General features: G+C 40.0%; 1 protein-coding gene across 1 annotated transcript in view; it reads left to right on the top strand.

Moving 5' to 3' along the window:
• Window positions 1-18,968, top strand: part of DCN (decorin) — a 45,698-nt gene that overhangs the window by 9,853 nt on the left and 16,877 nt on the right. The window contains exon 3 of the mRNA XM_044980539.1: window positions 14,470-14,582. Within this exon, the coding sequence (XP_044836474.1) occupies window positions 14,470-14,582 (113 nt within the window). The remainder of the gene's footprint in view (window positions 1-14,469; window positions 14,583-18,968) is intronic.

The following is an 18,968-nucleotide window of genomic DNA, read 5'->3' as shown; positions in this document are numbered from 1 at the left end:
TCCTCTCCACCCACAACTTTAAACTCTATGGATCTATGAATATGGTCTTGCAGAGATCTGTTGAACAATTGCAGAGAGATTCAGTGGATGATGAGAATTCACTGGAAAATGTGGTCATTTCATATTTGTACAGCATGACTCTGGCACCACCAGCTGATCAGCACGTATCTTGCAGTAAATATACCATGGATTATATTATTTGTGGTGAAACCTATTGTAGATCTCTATGATCTAACAGTTTTTATGCATGTCTTGGTGTTGAATAAACAGAACACAGAACTCTGAACATTCTAAAAAGTTTCTGAAGTCTAGAATCCATGAAATTCTAAAACATCCTTGAAAATTGTCAAGAAAAATTGCTAGTGTTGGGCAAAAATAAATTACGTCCACATTGCAGTAAACATTATTATCAGCAATGTCAATGTAGTTACAAAGTAGGTTTCGTATATCATACATACTTGATTTGCTAATGTTCCGATTATCCTGTTGATAAGCTTCTGCTTGAGAATTACTCTCTTTAAAAAGTTAATTTTGTGTTAATTTTCCTGTTCAGAAATGAGATTTGCCATTTATTTGCATTTCCTGTGTCATATATGAGTTTTCTGTTTCAAGTTGGAAAAGCATATTTGAAAAAAGTTCAATGAGTGAAAAAGAGTGAAATCCCCACTCTACTGAAGTCAATGACAAAAAATCCCATTGACTTCAATGGAAGTCAGGATTTGACGTTTCCAAATTTAGCTGGCAGTTTTCTGGATCATGCTATATTAAGGATATGTTTATAAAAATGTATATCAGGTTAAGAAATGTTTAATAGATATTTTAATGAAAGGTTAATCAATTGTTATAGAATCCAACAGGACAAGTTTCTTATAGCCATGATTTAGCCATCAATAAAATACTCTACTAATAGTCTCATAACCAGCTATAATGCACACTGCTCATGTGTGTAATATCTTACTGCATCTAGTAATCATTTATTAACACTTTATAAACTATATGTACTCAACATGAAGCATGTCTGTGTCTAGACTGTACTGCGTAATGGCCTCCAAAGACTCCAAACCAATACTTTGAAATAGTCAAAGAGAAGCTACATTCAGAGTATCCATCTCAGTTTTTACACTGAACCCAATGCAAGCCAGGATGGGATTTTTAAAGTTTAGAGTCTTATTCTGAACCCACTGAAGTCAATGAGAAAACACTCATTGATTTCAATGATGCCAGATGAAGTCTTTAGGGAGTACTGGGTACTCACACAGGGCCTAGGTCAGCAAGGTACTTAAACTGCATAAGGTTGAGCACCAGATAAGTACTGCTTTGAAGGGAAACTCTCCACTCACAGTATCTTCAAAAGCTGATTGAACAAAGATGTTCCAAGCCAGATATTTTGATGACAGTTTACTGGCTCACTGTATCCATTTAGGTGTTTCCCAGAAAAGATCTTCGGGGCGCCTGCAGCAGCAGAACCAGGAAAAGACTACTCTAGACTAGGGGTTCTCAAACTGTGGGTCAGAACCCCAAAGTGGTTTGCAACCCCATTTTAATGAGGCCACCAGAGCTGGTGTTACACTTGCTGGGATCTGGGACCGAAGTCCAAGCCGCACTGGCTGGGTCTGAAGCCAAAGCCTGAGCTGGCAGCGGGGCTCAGATTACAGGCCTCCTGCCTGGGGCTGAAGCCCTTGGGCTTTGGTTTTAACCCCACCACCCCACCCCCAGGGTGGTGGGGCTCAAGCTTTGGCTGTGGGTCCCCGCACCTGGGGTGACCAGGCTTGAGCAGGCTTAGGCTTCCGTTCCCCCTCCCAGGGTCAGGTAGTAATGTTTGTTGTCAGAAGTGGATTGGGCTGCAATAAAGTTCTCTAGACCCACTGTTGCTCTATATGTCAGTTACTTTATTCAGAAGTCTGATATGCTCATGCCCACCAAGTGTTCACGGGGAAGTGGCTCAAAAGACGGTAAGCAGGTAGTAGAGAAAAGCTGTCTGTGTTTCATTACATCTGGTTTTGCCATTTTCTGTAACAAAGTTCTCCAATAGTACAATGTCTGATTAGGCAGTTTTACCAATAAATACTTTACTGTACACTCCATTTTTTTTAATTTAGCATTTTCTGTGCTTGATGAGCTTGGCCTTGCAAACAGTGTTAAGAAATGAAAAAATCGCAGCTCTCTCCAATTGCATCATATTTAAAGTTTTGTCCATTCAGTGCACTGTATGCAACAGAAAATGAGACCAGATTAGATGGAGTTGTTCTGCCTTGATTGGATAGACAGAGAGGAGAGAAATTAAAACACAGAATCCAGAATACAAGGAAATCATCGTCTCATTTCAAGACAAATCATGGAGACTATATCACAGAGACCCAACCCTGAGTCTTGAAGAGCCTGAGGCAGAATCCTACATGCATGCACTGAATGGAGAAAGCACCTGGGAGAAAACTGTGTAGCTAACTGTTTACTGTTAGATTGGATCAGTTTGGGTTGCTTTGATTTTGCTAATGAACTCTAATGAGTGGATGCTGTCAGTTTCATTCCAATAAGAAGCAGAGCCCCATGGCCTATAAGTAAAATGGGAAATTTACCAAAAGACATGGAGTGTGAAAACTGAAAGCTCTTAACAGAAAGAGAATCACTGGCATTTACATGCTAAATAGGTACATGCTGCTTCCATAGAGAGAGTGAGTGAGTGAGTGTGTGTGTGCCGGCTCCAGGCACTAGCCCAGCAAGCAGGTGCTTGGGGCGGCAAACGGAGAGGGGCGGCATGTCCAGCTCTTCGGCAGAAATTCGAAAGCAGGTCCCTCACTCCCTCTTGGAGCGAAGGACCAGCCGCCGAATTGCCGCCGAAGACTGAAGCAGTGGCGGTAGAGCTGATTGGGATCGTGGCTTTTTTTTTTTTTGCTGCTTGGGGCGGCAAAAACACTGGAGCTGATGTGTATTATAGCACTTACCACCAGCCAATCCGAGAGCCAACTTTTGCAACTCCCTGAGTTGTGGGAGTCAAGAATAACCTCACTTTTCACATTAAATGTGCTTGACTGTTGTCATTGTAATGATAGCCGAGAATATAGACGTTAAACACTGGGGCAGAAATCTTAGCAAAGTATTTTTTTCCTAAGAGTTAAATTTTATTCATGGTTCCCACTATTCTAGGACTGAACTTTAAGGCCTTGGAAATTAATGACTTGCAGTCCCTCAATTTCTGGAACAACTTCCGGAGAGTTCACAGAAGTGCCATGGAGGAGTGTTACATGGATTTGTGCCACATCAAGTTCCTCCCAGCTGCCTGTAGATAAACTAGGTCCTTTGAGGATTAGCTCTGGCTAAAAGGAGGGGTATGACAGGCAGCATGATAGTGGACTAAGCAGAGGACTGAGCTTTGTTAGCTGTGATGCCAACTTTATTAGCTTAGTCAAGTCATTTAGCTTTTTCTGCCTTAGTTCCCCCCCACCCTAAAATAGAGATAATCAGATCTACTCATCTATCTCCTACGGGTTTTGTGATGATTATTAATAATCAGTTAATGTTTGTAAAGTGATAAGATGTAGCACCACAGAGGGACAATAAAAGAAAGAAAGATGAGAATGTTGCCAGCAAAAGGGGTAAAGGCAGCAAAGAGAAACTGATCACAGCACATAAGAGAGAAAGGGGTGGGTAATATAAAATGGTATGACTAGGAAAGGAGAGGAGATGCTGCTTTTCAAAGGAAGATGATGAGAGAAAGGAGAATAAAAAAAGAAACCCAACAGAAAGAAAGAAAGAAAGAATAGTCTGGAGATGTACAAAACAGGACAGAGATAAGAAGGGAGAGGAGATAAGGAAATGGAAAACAGGAATAACCAAGAAACAACTTTCTGGTTACTGATTTACATTTCCCAGAACCCCTGTAGCTACAGAGTCCCAAGAGGATCATACCAATGTAAGGATGATCCTCCAGCAGCAGAGAACACCACATCTTGGGGAAATGACCCATCAATGGCTATTTTGAACAACAACAGCTAAATCTGGAGATCTATCATTAAATAACTTAAAAAAAATAAGCCTAACAACATGCACAAAACCCTCCAGCAGAAAATGGGAGGTTCCTAGTGGCCACTTACACCCCCATTTTATTTGGAAAACTGTCTTTTGACATTTAGGAAAGTGTTGATAAATATGCCAATATTCCAGCATAGCAGTTTGCTTCCATTTTCCTTGGATTAGAATGGGCTGGTGATACCCCAGGGATCCTTCCCATTTTATGAACAATAGCCAAATTAAGTTTGGGAGCCCCTAAAAACCTTACTAATGACATGCCACAATACCCCTCCCCCCAGTCATAAAACTGGTCCTGTGCAGAGGAGCATGGTCATAGCGGACAAAAGTCAGTTTGACAGAAAGCAGAGAAGAACTTAAAAATGTTTATTCATGCCTGCCCCAAAATAATAATGACGACTCTGGCAGAGCCTGTAGTAAAAGTTGCAAAACAGTTTACAGTAATCTGTTTCCAGATGCTTAAAACAAGAGCTAAGAAAATATTGGGAAATATTGTCCCAGCTATTCATTCAAATTTTAATTTCAGTTTGGCAGTGCTCACATCCCAAATACTGGAGTGCTCATGCTTTACTAATGTAAATACTTGTGAGAAGGGTATTTTTACCTTTGACAAATGATATTTCTGAGAATATTCAACTGTATAAACAGTTGTCAAACTCAAAATGCACAGTCCTACTTAGTTACAGGAATCCTGGGATATCTTTTCCTGAGTGGATGATTTAGATCACTAGCTACCACCAGCTACAATGAAAAGAGGAGTCATAGCTCAGTGGTTTGAACATTTGGCTGGTTAAATTCAGGGCTGTGAGTTCAATCCTTGAGGGGACCACTGAGGGATCTGGGGCAAAAATTAGTACTTGGTCCTGCTAGTGAAGGTAGGAAGCTAGACTTGATAACCTTTCAAGGTCCCTTCCAGTTTTATGAGATAAAAAAAATTAATGGAAATATCCTATTATTTAAGTATCGTCAGCTTTTGCACATTTAACATGAGTCTTATGATATTCAACTTTTCACTTAAAGCCCCAGCTCCTGGAAACACATGATTTAATGAAATCTAAGATTCTCATGTAAAGTAAATTTCTAGCTCTCTTGGCTCTGGAGAAAACTTGAAAAACGTGACCCAACTGAGACCCTACAGGATCAAAAGACAAGAAAAATACCTCAAACTTTTTTTTTGGCAGTCTTATGATTTTTAATTTTAAGCAAATCTCATGTCTTTTGAATACTGCAGCTGGCAATAGTGGAAGTGTGACTACCGTAATTACAATTAAATATACATTTTGAAATGCATACCATGTTGGTTAGTTAACTATCAGAGAAAAAGGTCACTTCATACAGGTGCATGAAGGTGGGAAAGAGCACTCAAGAGAGACCCCTTCATTCAGAGCCTGCGCAAGCAACTGTATCAATTTTTATCACTGCAGTATCTGAGAACTTTATATTTGACTGTGGCACATGCAGTTTCACCTTTGTCATTCTCTGTGTTGGGAAGTAGCAATGTATAAGTAAATGCAGTATGAAAAAAAGAAGAGAATGTTATTTACAGCTGCTTTAGCAGAAGGTGGCATTTAGTCTGTTGCAAACATTTTTCCATGGGGAGGCTCAGAGCCTCTATTCTTATTTTAAAAAACAAATCAGAAAACAATGGTTTGGGCAAAAATAAAGCCAAAGTGGATCTTCATGGACCAAAAGTCTCACAAGCTGAAAAATGAACACACTTGAAAAAGGTTTGCAGGTCACCTTTACAAAGAAGTTGCTGGTAACACTCTAATATTCTCAAGGGCACTTCAGCTTTTTGCATGTAAAACAAAACAAAACCAATGGATAATCTTTAAAATAAAATAAAAAATAAAAAAAACCCACACAATCAGACTTTGAAGTCACTTCAGCACCTCTGCAGATGTTACCCAATAGCACAAGTGACTTAGTAGCAGAAAGTGACATTTTTACAGAGGAAAAGTATGGGAAGGGAGTTTTGGATATTCCTCAGAATAATTTCTTATTTCATGTATCAGAGGGGTAGCCGTGTTAGTCGGGATCTGTAAAAGCAGCAAAGAGTCCTGTGGCACCTTATAGACTAACTGATGTATTGGAGCATGAGTTTTCGTGGGTGAATATACCCACTTCATTGGATGCAATAATTTCTTATTTCATATATCACAGGAAGCAATTAATAAACTATTGCCATACAGGATAGAACATATTTTCAGTACACTTTGAAATGCATAGTTTCAGAATTCAAAAATCATGAAGCAGACTTCCACCCCCAAAAAAGCAATCCCCAAGTCCAACTATTTCCCCCAAGTTAGGCATTCCATTTCCCTTCTCCTTGCTCCATCTCAAACTCTCAGGTCCTCCAGACTCCACTTACTGCATCATTAAGGGGAGGGGAGGTGCTGGTTAGCTCAGTGGTGCAGTCTTCCATATTCTCTCCCTGTTGTTGCCAGGGCACTTCCTGGCTCTGCATGTTCTCAAAGCACAGAGCTGCCTGCACAGGAAATACAAGCAGCTGCTGCAGAGACCTACTCAATCAGGAGAGCAGCCTCTGATGACCACAGCTGGGAATCACAAGTGGCTCAGCCCAAATACCTCAGCTGTCTACAATCTAGAGCAACATTTTAAAAGAGCCTTAAATGATGACTGTTGTGACAGTATTGTGACACTGACACCTGAACCACAACATTCATCTCTGTATTTGGATTTTGGCCTCTGCTAGAGTTTGCGGTAGAGAGTTTATTCAGGGATTTGGTTCAGGCTCATCTCTGTTTGCTATAGTGCATATATATAATATAAAACATCATGTACCATATTGCTCAGTTACAGCTGTAATAGAACTTTATGATTTTTACTGCTTAGGGTTGCCAATTTTGGTTGGATGTATTCTTGAAGATTTCATCACATGACAATCTTTAATTCCTGATGATGCCAGGACAATAATATATGGAGATATACCTATCTCATAGAACTGGAAAAGACTGAGTCCAGACCTCTGCCAGCAGGACCAAGTATTGATTTTCACCCAGATCCCTAAGTGGCCCCCTCAAGGATTGAACTTGCAACCCTGGGTTTAACAGGCCAATGCTCAAACCACTGAGCTATCTCCTGCATGCCATAATTTATATGAAACAGACTTTTGATGTTACTTTAAATTTCTCTGTTTAAAAGAAAAGCATATGAAACATTTACAAATTCATTTTTATATTGCTAGTGCCAAAATTACAAACAGATGTTTGATGATTGTACCAAGGTTTGCATCACACGTGTCACTTATGATTCATTTTAATTAATCCAAAAATATTTCCCATTTCTCATTCATACATGAAGCTTGAAGATGTAGATAACTGATATTTGAAACTTGAAGTATTCAGTCTGAAAATACACCTGGAGGTCTAGTCTCTAGCAAGTAACCCCTTCAGTGGTAATACAAGCATACCTACTGAGCATGTTCCCTGGCATTGGATAATATTACAATTGTATGGTTTCTAGTGTGCCAGACCTCCCTACCATAACTGATTAAATCACACATACAATTTTATTTAAAAATATATAGCAGTCCTTTATTGGCAACTATAAAGGTACCAATATTACTAGGAATACAAACGATTTAACCATTTTCATATTTGTGTAAAAACCTGATAAGCTTTGTTTTACAGTAAACCCCTCTTATGACAAAATTGTTTCAGCTGAAAAGTGCTATTTTAGCACGTATTCATAGTCATCAGAGTTGTCACTACCATGCCTCTGTCTGAAGGCAAATTTGTATCTGAACCAAGTAACATGATTAATGCACTGAGGCCCTCATCCTGCACCCACAAAATCAATAGGAGTTTTGCCATTAACTTTAATGGGAGTGGGATCGAGCTCTATGTTAGGGATAATGTTTTTAGCAGCAAAATGTGGAGAAGCTAATGCTGTATTGGGCAGTTCCATGCCCTGAACACAGATGGAAGAGTATATGATGCCAATTTGATTCTTGCCAGTGTGACAGGGAGTGCTCAACTCCTCAGTGCCTCTTGTTGCTGGGATGTAATGCTGCAATCTTTTTTCACTTGCTGCTGGCATCCTCTGTAGGTTGCTGACCTTGCTAGGCACATCTTCAGTGGCTCGGCCCTCTGGCTACATCACACAGTCAAATGGATGAACCCCTTGCAGGCTTCTGAAGTCCAAAACAAAAGTCTTTCAAATCCTAGCTCAAGGTAGACTCAGCCCCTCCTTCCTGAAGGTGCCTTCTCTCTTCAACCCCTCCTCGGTGCCTTTAAATCCAGCTCTCTGATCAGAATTCTAAAGGAGCCACTTAGGCTACTTCACTACTTCCAGTGGGGGAACCCAGACCCATCCACTACTCCAAGTCCCAACCCACGGACCCTATATACAGCAGCCACGTACCACTGCCTCCAGTTCACTGCTGCTATTCCCTGGGACTTTTCCCATATAGCCCCATCCCATTCACCCACTAATTTAAGGTTACAGATCTTAGGTTCTCTCATTCCCAGGGCCAGTAAATCAGCCCATCACACACTTCTGGTCTGGTCTGGTCAGATCCGATCCGGTCCGATCCGATCCAAGCCAAGCCAAGCCAAGCCAAGCCAAGCCAAGCCAAGCCCCCTTCCTCAACTCTCTGCTCCCAGCTAGGGCCTGATATGCACAGCCCCTACAGCTCCTTTTATCTGAGTCTATAGGGCTATGATTGGCTGCTTCTATGCAGTCTCTCTAGGCAAGCCTGGAGGACCCAGCTTCACTGCTCTTTTCCTGGGGTAGTGTGTGGTAGGGGCCCTCAAAGGGCCAGTTACACCCATCACAGCCAGTCATCTTGTTCTCAGGACATAGCACTCATAACTCATCTCAAGCAGGATGGATCTGTTGTACAAAACCTTTTGGATGTTAATGTAATTAAAAACCCATTGATTAAATGTATATTATGCTTAGTTTTGATAAATTTCAGAGCCAAAATATTTAAACTTGGTTACCTAATATTAGGCAACTTTCATGTGGATTTAAAGGTCTAAAGTTAAAAAGCCCAAATCTGAAACCTTTAGATTGGATGTTTTATGTTTCTGGTTGGCAATGATCAAACAATGTCTTGATATATAACGCAGGATCTTTATAAATAGTATGCTTAAAAGAAGCCAAGGCTTAACAAAAATAGGTGCCCAAAATTAGGCCCCTAAATCCATATTTAGACACCTAAATAACTAGCCTGATTTCCAAAGTTGTTGAGCACCCATAACTGCCATAGAGGTTAGTGGGACTTGCTAGGTGCTCAACAGTTTTGCGAATCAGGCCACTCATGTCCCAAAATAGGGGTTTGAGAGCCCAACTTCAGGCATCTATTTTTGAAAATCTTGGCTAAAGTTTGTAATTAGTCCTGTGTGGAACATTCATGGTAGTACAAGGATGATATACAGCTATGTGACCCCCTCCATGATCTGGGACATGCTGGATTTGTGAAAGTAAGTGACATTTTGGTTCATGGGGCTGAAAGTGAAACACACCTACCTGTATGTTTGTTAAGAAGTAAAAGTTAGACAAAAAGGCACCTTTAACTGGAACATCCACAGGATCAGGGATTCCCACTTCTTGTTGGCTACGATGGTCACCATTAACAGTGCATATTTATCCACAATTACATAAGAATGGCATAACCACAGTTTATTTTCCTAGGCTAAGAATAGGGAAAACTTGTTGTTTTAAGTTGAATGAAATAACGGTGCTATCTGAGATACCACCATTTGTGGTAACTATTGTCTTTACAATGGTGGCCACTCTATATAAATATCCGTAGCTCATGTTCCATGCACATTGGGACTGAGATTTGTGAATACATCAAACCCACACCAGTGCTGATGTGGAAATTCTGCACAGCCTTAATTCAAGAGTTAAAAGAGGAACATAGAACACATGAGATCTTCAATTATCTGAAACTCAAAAAAGAGTCCTACAAAAAGTGGAAACTAGGTCAAATTACAAAGGATGTCTATAAACAAAGAACACAAGTATGTAGGGACAAAATTAGAAAGGCCAAGGCACAAAACAAGATTAAATTAGCTAGAGACATAAAGGGTAACAAGAACACATTCTACATATACATTAGAAGCAAGAGGAAGACCAAGGACAGGGTAGGCCCATTATGCAATTGGAAAAGGCAGAAGTGTTAAATGACTTTTTTGTTTTGGTTTTCACCAAACGGGTTAGTAATGATTGGATGTCTAACATAGTGAATGCAGTGAAAATGCGGTAGGATCAGAAGTTAAAATAGGGGAAGAAAAGTAAAAAAATGACTTACACAAGTTAGATGTCTTCAAGTCACCAGGGCCTAATGAAACACATCCTAGTATACTTAACGAGCTGACTGAGGAGATAACTGAGCCATTAGTGATTATCTTTGAAAAAGTCATGGAAGATGGGAGAGATTTCAGAGGACTGGAAAAGGTCAAATATAGTTCCCATCAATAAAAAAGGGAAATCAGGACAATCCAGGGAATTACAGACCAGTTAGCTTAACTTCAGTACTCACAAGAGCAAATAATTAAGCATCAATTTGTGAATATCTAAAATATAATAAGGTGATAAGTAACAGTCAGCATGGATTTGTCAAGAACAAAATGTGTCAAACCAACCTAAAAGCTTTTTTTTTTTGACAGGGAAACAAGTCTTGTGGATAGTGGGAAGCTGTAGATATGGTATATCTTGACTTTAATAAGGCTTCTGATACTTCTAGGGTGACCAGATGTCCCGTTTTTATAGGGACAGTCCCAATTTTTGGGTCTTTTTCTTATATAGGCTCCTATTACTCCCAACCCCCATCCCTATTTTTCACACTTGCTGTCTGGTCACCCTAATAACCTTCTCATAAACAAACTAGGGAAATACAACCTAGATGGAGCTACTATAAGGTGGGTGCATACTTAGTTCCCAGAAAGTAGAGAGAGTACACTTGTAATGATTGCAGTTGATAGCAAGCTTGGAGGGGTTTCAAGTGCTTTGGAGGATAGGATTAAAATGCAAAATGATCTGGACAAACTGGAGAGAAGGTCTGAAGAAAACAGGATGAAATTAATAGGACAAATGCAAAGTACTCCACTTAGGAAGAAACAATCAGTTGCACACATAAAAAATGGGAAATGACTGCCCAGGAAGGAGTACTGCAGAAAGGGATCTGGGGGTCATAGTGGATCACAAGCAAAATATGAGTCAACAGTTTGACACTGTTGTAAGAACAGCAGACAAACAGGAGTGTTGTAAGCAAGACATAAGAAGTAATTCTTCCGCTCTACTCCACGCTGATAAGTCCTCAAGTGGAGTACTGTGTCCAGTTCTGGGTACCACATTTCAGGAAAGACGTGGACAAATTGGAGAAAGTCCAGAGAAAAGCAACATACATGATTAAAGGTCTAAAACAGAGGTGGGCAAACTATGGCCCGCAGGCCACATCCGGCCAGTGGGATCGTCCTACCCAGCCCCTGAGATCCCAGATAGGGAGGCTGTGCCCAGCCCCTCCCCCGCAGCCTCAGCATGGCCCACCGCTCCTGCCAGGCAGCGTGGGTGGCATGGCTGGCTCTGGCCGGGCAGTGGGCTCCTGCTGCTCTGAGCAGTGTGGTAAGGGGGGGTTGGATAAGGGGAAGTGGTCCCAGGGGTAGTCAGGAAACAGGAGGGGTTGGATAGAGGGTGGAGTCCTGGGGGTGGTTAGGGGTGGAGGTGTGGATAGGGGTCGGGGCAGTCAGGAGCAGGGAGCAGGGGGTGGTTGGATGGGGTGGAGGTTCTGGGAGGTCAGGGGATGGGGAATGGAGAGGATGGATAGGGCAAGGGAGTCCTGGGGGGGGCCATCAGGGGGTGTGGGTGTGGATAGGGGTCGGGGCAGTCAGGGGACAGGGAGCAGGTGGGTGGATAGGGGGTGGGGCCCTGGGGGGGTTGGGGCAGGGGTTCCGGGAGGGGGTGGTCAGGGGACAAGGAGCAGCGGAGGTTGGATGGTTTGGGAGTTCTGAGGGGGGCAGGAAGTGGGAGGGGGTAGATAGTGGGCAGGGGGCCAGGCTGTCTGGGGAGGCACAGCCTTCCTTACCCAACCCTCCATATAGTTTTGCAACCCCAATGTGGCCCTCGGGCCAAAAACTTTGCCCACCCCGGTCTAAAACATGACCTGGAGGGAAGATTGAAAAAAATGGGCTTGTTTAGTCTGGAGAAGAGAAGACTGAGAGGGGTCATAACAGTTTTCAAGTACATAAGATTGTTACAACAAGGAGGGAGAAAAATTATTTGCCTTAACCTCTGAGAAAGAAGAAATGTACTTATATTACAGCAAGGATGGTTGAGGTTGGACATTAGGAAAAACTTTGTAACTGTCAGAGTGGTTAAGCACTGCAATAAATTGCCCAGGGAAACTGAGGAATCTCCATCACTGGAGATTTTTAAAAGCAGGTTAGACAAACCCCTGTCAGGGCTAATCTCGATATGAGTGCAAGTCCCTTCCAGTGCTACGATTCTATGAGGCTGTACATTGTAGGATTCAGGTGTGCAGGGCACTCTAGTCTACTCTACCCACTTATGCCCTACACCACCATCTATACTTCTATTTATGCCCATGCTAGCTGGGCGTGCAATGTGTGTACTCTACACATCAACGCAAGTGTAGATTTACCCTATATCGGAATAAAGTCTCTACAATGGTTACATAAATTATCTCTCTCTCCTTGGTTTCAGGCATGGCCATTCATTATCCAAAGTTTGGCAGGTAGTGCTGGAAATGGATGCAGTTAGCAAACAGAAACATTTTAAAATAACAGTGATTGTTATAAAGCTCTATTAAATATATTACCAAAGGAATGCCTCTTCTGATAGTTTGCCACATCAAAGTAATCTCTCTCTCTCTCTCTCTCAAAAGAGGCATTCCTCCATACATAAAAAAACCAAGACTTTTCACATGAAACTGGATTTCAGAATAGAAACACAGGCTCCAAACCTGCAAACATTTATGCATATGACTAACTTTAAGCGTGTGCTTACGTGTCTACAGGATCAGGGCTTAATGTTGCAGAGTATTTTTTTTAATGTTAAAAGAAAAAACATGAAAAGAAAAATTGTTCTTCATCAGTTTGCAAACAACATAATAACCAGAATTTATCACCATATTGGAGACATACCAACAGAGTGACCTTTCAGAGACAACTCAGGACTGGGTCAAACTAAAAACAGCCATTTAAGAAGTTCAAATCCTTTCTGAGGAGATTTCACATATATTTTATATTAGTTTACAGTATTACTGATAGAATGTTTGTTCTAAACAAGTCCACAGTTCTACTTGTTAGTTGTGCATACATAGACATTATTAATATTTATAAATTATCTCTGCCCTCTCTTGTACAATATTTTGCATTTTGTTAAAACCAGACTCAATAGTTAGGAAAGAAAATAGGTAACTTTTATATCCGTTGTGAGGTTTTCATCAGACTAAGTCATAGTATAAAAGGAAAATTGGGTAAAGCTTGTAATATTTAAAACTAAGTAATTTTATTTCCATTACTTCATCGGAGCTACATATCAGCTATTCAGAAAATGGTCCCAAAGAGAGTCTTTAATTTAAATTGTCTGATGTTCTTTTGGCATTCCTGCATTCTGGCATTTTGGCATACTGAAACCAAGAGATCTGTTCTCCATAAAACTTGGATGTAGCTTCAATTTAAAGAAAAATTTCTTTTTTTGTTTTGTTTTGTTAAGGTGGAGTGGAGATATTGTCAACTTTACTGCAAGTTTGTTCAGTCATTCTCAGCTTCAATAGCCTTGATATTTTGTTTGTATATAGGAGTGATAGAGGTGAAAATGCAAACTACTAGCAGCTTCTGAAATTAAGTTCTTATTTTTTCACCCATTAAAATCTAGGGTAGTTTTTGCCTTTTACTTGAATGGGGGCAGGATTGGGCCCATCTAACATTTATTGGAGATTTCATTTACAGTTGAAGTAACTGTAATTAAGCATAGTTTTACCTCTAAAAATCTAGCATAATCTCAGTGTTAGGAATGGTTTCTGTTCACAGAAGCCATGTATACAGTGAAAATAACAGACAGAAATCTAAGGCCTGATCCAGCTAACCTGACTCTTAAAGCAATTTACTAAAGCCAGGACAATTCATTGGATTAGAAAGGGTTTGTGAAATTTGAGTCCCTTACACTCTATAGAATTATAGCTTTGAAAAATTCTTTAAAAATGTTGGAGTGGAAATGCGAATAAATGTATTTTGACATTACATGACAAAATTAAAAGCATGGCCCCTTTTGACTGGATGGGGACAGAAAAACTCTAGGAAAAAATCTACTTAAAGCCTCCTATGAAAATGAATCCTAGAGAGGGTTGGTTTACTGAAAAATTAAATATTGCCAAGAAAAATCTTGGCCCTTCTTCAAAGCTGGTTAATGCTTTTGGAGCTGATTGCTTCTCCTCTTCTTGCTCCACAGGCCTGGATAAAGTGCCAAGGGATCTTCCCCCAGACACAACTCTGCTCGATTTACAGAACAACAAAATTACTGAAATAAAGGATGGGGATTTCAAGAACTTAAAGGATCTCCATGTAAGTAAATAATGAATTGACGGTTGGTGAAAATGGGAGGAGGATATGATATATTTTAGAGCTGTAATTTAGAGAAAGAAACTTGAGACATATTAATGCTATATCTTCTATACTTCACACTTACACTGTGAAATCAAGCAGCAATACCCACTTCGCTTCCCATTCAGTAAGTTAGGAAATGCTGCTGCTGAGATCATATTCTTTGCCTGATCATGTCACTGCCCCTCTTTGAATAACTGGACTGGCTCCCCCTTCTTCACCACATCAAGTTTGAGTTTCTTGTCATCAGCTTCAAGGCCCTTCATAACTCTTTCTCCACCTGCTGTTCTTCATCCCTTCTGCTTTGCTAACAATGCCAGCCATGATGCCCTATTTGTCCACTTCCCCATCTGTGCTCCATTTGTCCACACCATCATCTATGGGACTGCTTATATTCCTCACAGAACATGTGCTTATGTGCTTTGCTGGATCAGGGCCTTACTGAAGTGCTCTACAAGACCTTCTCCATCTTGTCATTCAAGTTCTTTCTTACTACTTCTTTATTACACTTCTGCCATGATGCCTACGTAAATAACCCAATGAAGATATCCATTTAATAAAGAGAAAAAAGTCACTAGATAAAATCTTGGCCCCATTGACATCAATAGGGTCAGGATTTCACCCACCATCTTTGTTAAACATTATGCTGTGCATTAATCCCCAGTGAATAACTCTGTCATCTTATTTCAGAGGGGTAGCCGTGTTAGTCTGTATCAGCAAAAACAATGAGAAGTATCAACCGAGGGAAAATTACTTTTTGTAGTGACCCAGCCATTCCCAGTCTTTATTCAGGCCCAATTTGATGGTGTCAAGTTTGCAAATTAATTCCAGCTCTGCAGTTCTGGGTCACTACAAAAAGTAATTTTCCCTCAGTTGATACTCACACCTTCTTGTCAACTGTGGGAATGGGCCACATCCACCCTGATTGAATTGGCCTCATTAGCACTGACCCCCCACTTGATAAGGCAACTCCTATCTATTCATGTGCTGTCTATTTATACCTGCCTACTGAATTTTTCACTCTATGCATCTGATGAAGTGGGTTCTAGCCCATGAAAGCTTATGCCCAAATAAATGTGTTAGTCTCTAAGGTGACACAGGGACTCCTCGTTGTTTCTGTCATCTTATTGATGTCCCATGTTTTTTTGTAAAACCACCTTTATTTTCCTGTTTCCCCCTTGTTCCCGCATGTCTAATTGAATTTGTAAACTCTTCAAGGAAAGGTTATGTCTTCCCTTTAATTCTGAGAGCCCCCAAAACACATTTGGGCACCAAAAGAAAAAAATGCATAAAACTAATACTAAAAATTACCTTAAACTGAGTTATTTTTCTGTTCACAATTAGCTATTAACATAAAAGGGGGAGAATTGTGTTATCCTTCCTGAAAAAAAACACACTAGTGATATTATGTGCCCACTTGAGTAGTCAGCATCATTACACCCAGTAGGCATTGCTCCTCACCTTTGCTGGGCCATTTAGATTTTCTAGTTATAGATTTTCACCTGCTGCAATTAAATATTTCTAAGGGTCTTATTAAAAAACACACTTATCTACCTGGTGAAGTGTATCTCAGAGATTATGATGGTGACATACCTCTGTACAGCTTGTGGATAATCAATAAGTTATATAGCACAGATATTTCTCTAACTGTGATGCTTGGGAAATACTGATATTTGACTGGCTCTTGTCTCACACTTTATAGTGTGGTATTCAAATGGTGTTGGTACACTGCATTTACTATATAGTAAGGACCCATATACACTACAGTCACAAGCTACATTGTTCCAAGGCCTAAGCAAAGCCACAGTACCATGCAGACTACTGCATGAGGCAACCACCTCTATTTAGATTGCAAGTTGTTTGCGGCAGAGCTGTCTCCTGTTCTGATTGTACAGTGCCTAAAACAATGGGGCACTGTTCTCAGTTGGCTGCTCCAGAGTTGCCAACTCTTACAATTTTATCACAAGTCTAGGAATATTTGTTGTTTTTCTTAAAGCCTCAGCTCCTGGAGAGATGGGATTAGGTGAGAATCTCAGCATTCATTCAAAAAAAGGTTGTGAAGAAAAGTTTGAAAATGTGACCCGAGTGTGACCTAAAGACTTAAAACACAGAAGTTAGATCAATACAACTCCAATATTATTAATTTTTTAAAAACCTCATGATGTTGAAGCCATATCTCATGATTTTTTTGGTGCCTGAATCATGAGTTTTGTATGCTTGGAGTTGGCAACATTGCAGCTAGGCACTACCATAATTCAATGATCTAATAAATTGCTTATGAAATTAAAGAACTTTCATCAATTTAAAGAAACTACTTTTACTTTTAAGTCCTCTAAGAATGTGTTAGAGATTTAACATCAGATAAGGATACCATCATGGGCTGGCAAAAACAGCCCTGAATAATATTATATTATCATTTATTATGGCTGATTATAATTTGAAGACCTTTTTACAATCCACTCCTAATTTTAGTGAATAACAAAGAAAGTCTCTGAGGTGGTAGTTTCTACATTGTTGTCGCATCATATGTGTGCAGTTTGCTAGTCCATATTTTGAAATCTTAACCACTGCCTTCTTGCTCTGGAGCTGCAAACTCTTAAAATAAAAATCCTAGCCCTGTTGACATCAATGGCAAAACTCCTATTGACTTCTATGGGGCCAACATTTCATCCTGCATCTATCCCATTCAGATAGTGATTTTTGCTCGATGCGCTGACCTAAGATATATTTAAAAATGAGAATAATGCTCTTTTTGTTCTGTTTTTGTACCACACCTAGCACAATGGTAATGCCAATAAATAATACATAAATAATAAAATAATAATAATAATAAATTCATCTTTCCATAACATTGATAATAGATAGGATAGCTGAGTCATTCTCTTTGTTCTACTTCTGTGCTTTGTCAGAACAAATTAACTTTGCTATAAAAGTTGGAGGGACTGATTCTCATTTACACTTAAGCCTCTTTACGCCACTTTGCATGGTGCCAAGTATCAGAGGGGTAGCCATGTTAGTCTGTATCCACAAAAACAACGAGGAGTCCGGTGGCACCTTAAAGACTAACAGATTTATTTGGGCATAAGCTTTTGTGGGTAAAAAACCCCACTTCTTCAGATGCATCTGAAGTTTATGCCCAAATAAATCTTAATCTTTCAGGTGCCACTGGACTCCTCGTTGTTGTTACCCCACTGTGGCAGTGTCCAGGGACCCTAAAGTGAGCAGAAATGTAATTTACACTATCACCCATAAAACAAAGAAAATGGAAGTTTAAAATACAAAAACTTTATGAGATTGCTTGTTCTCTCAATGGTTGAGGTGAGAATCCAGCAAAACTCTAATGAAGTCATGGGAGTTGCTAAAGGTTTACATGTCAGCACATTGAAAGCACATACTCCGTTTTTACTCATTTTAGGTTTGCTTTCTTTTTCTTGTTTCAGTGGAAAGGGTCATTATGAATGATTCATTTAGCTGCAACTACATTTAGAGAACCATCATACAGATGTTGAAAATATTGTGGGTTTTTTGATCCAGTATCGGACATTGCAACCCACAACATCCATATTACCATTGATAATAGCATTGCTTCCTATTGAAGTCCGCTATTGGACAAGAAATCAATCTGTTTCTAGCTGAACATTAGAAAGAAGAAACAATGAGAGGCTTTACATATTATAATTAAAGCTGGACTGTCACCATCCAGCCTCCATTTTGTTTTCATGTAAAATTTGCAAATAACACAGACTCAGTAATTGTTGACCTTATTATCCTATTTGCACCTGAAAATCCTCATACATAAAGTGAAGGTAGGATAAGAATTTGTCTCTAAGGAAATAATGCACTCAAAAAGGTGCCTGTTTGATATTCACTCCTGAAGTAATGTTACCTCCTTTCCTAGTTAGTAATCTGTGCCTGCAGTGAAAGACAAAACTATCTCCTGCACATACCACGGCCCACTAAAAGGGAAAAGGGACTTATACAAGGAAGAAGGTGATGGAAGCACACTTTCTATGACTTATATAGAGAATTGTTATAAATTGTCAGCCACAGTTAAATGGGCTTTGAGGAAAGATAATTCTATCTTGGAAGTGGCTATGACACCAAGGTTTAGTTGTTCCTCTTTATTTTCTCCTCTCCTCCTGACTCCTTTCTGCACTATTGATGGTCTGTGCTTAGGTATCCCAATGTCCATGCCAAGCAACTGCTCAAACTGGGCATTATGGGAAAGTAATGGTATGCACCAACTTTTTCTCTAACTTCTGTGTGTATGTTTAATATTTATCTTTCTTTCAGACCAGTAATAGAAAGTGAGTCTCACAGAGATCTCACATAACCATCAATACCTCA

Source organism: Mauremys mutica, chromosome 1 (assembly GCF_020497125.1).
Source record: "Mauremys mutica isolate MM-2020 ecotype Southern chromosome 1, ASM2049712v1, whole genome shotgun sequence".
Taxonomy (NCBI): domain Eukaryota; kingdom Metazoa; phylum Chordata; order Testudines; family Geoemydidae; genus Mauremys; species Mauremys mutica.
Note: the sequence above shows the minus strand (reverse complement) of the source record. Positions and strands in the feature narration are given on the sequence as shown.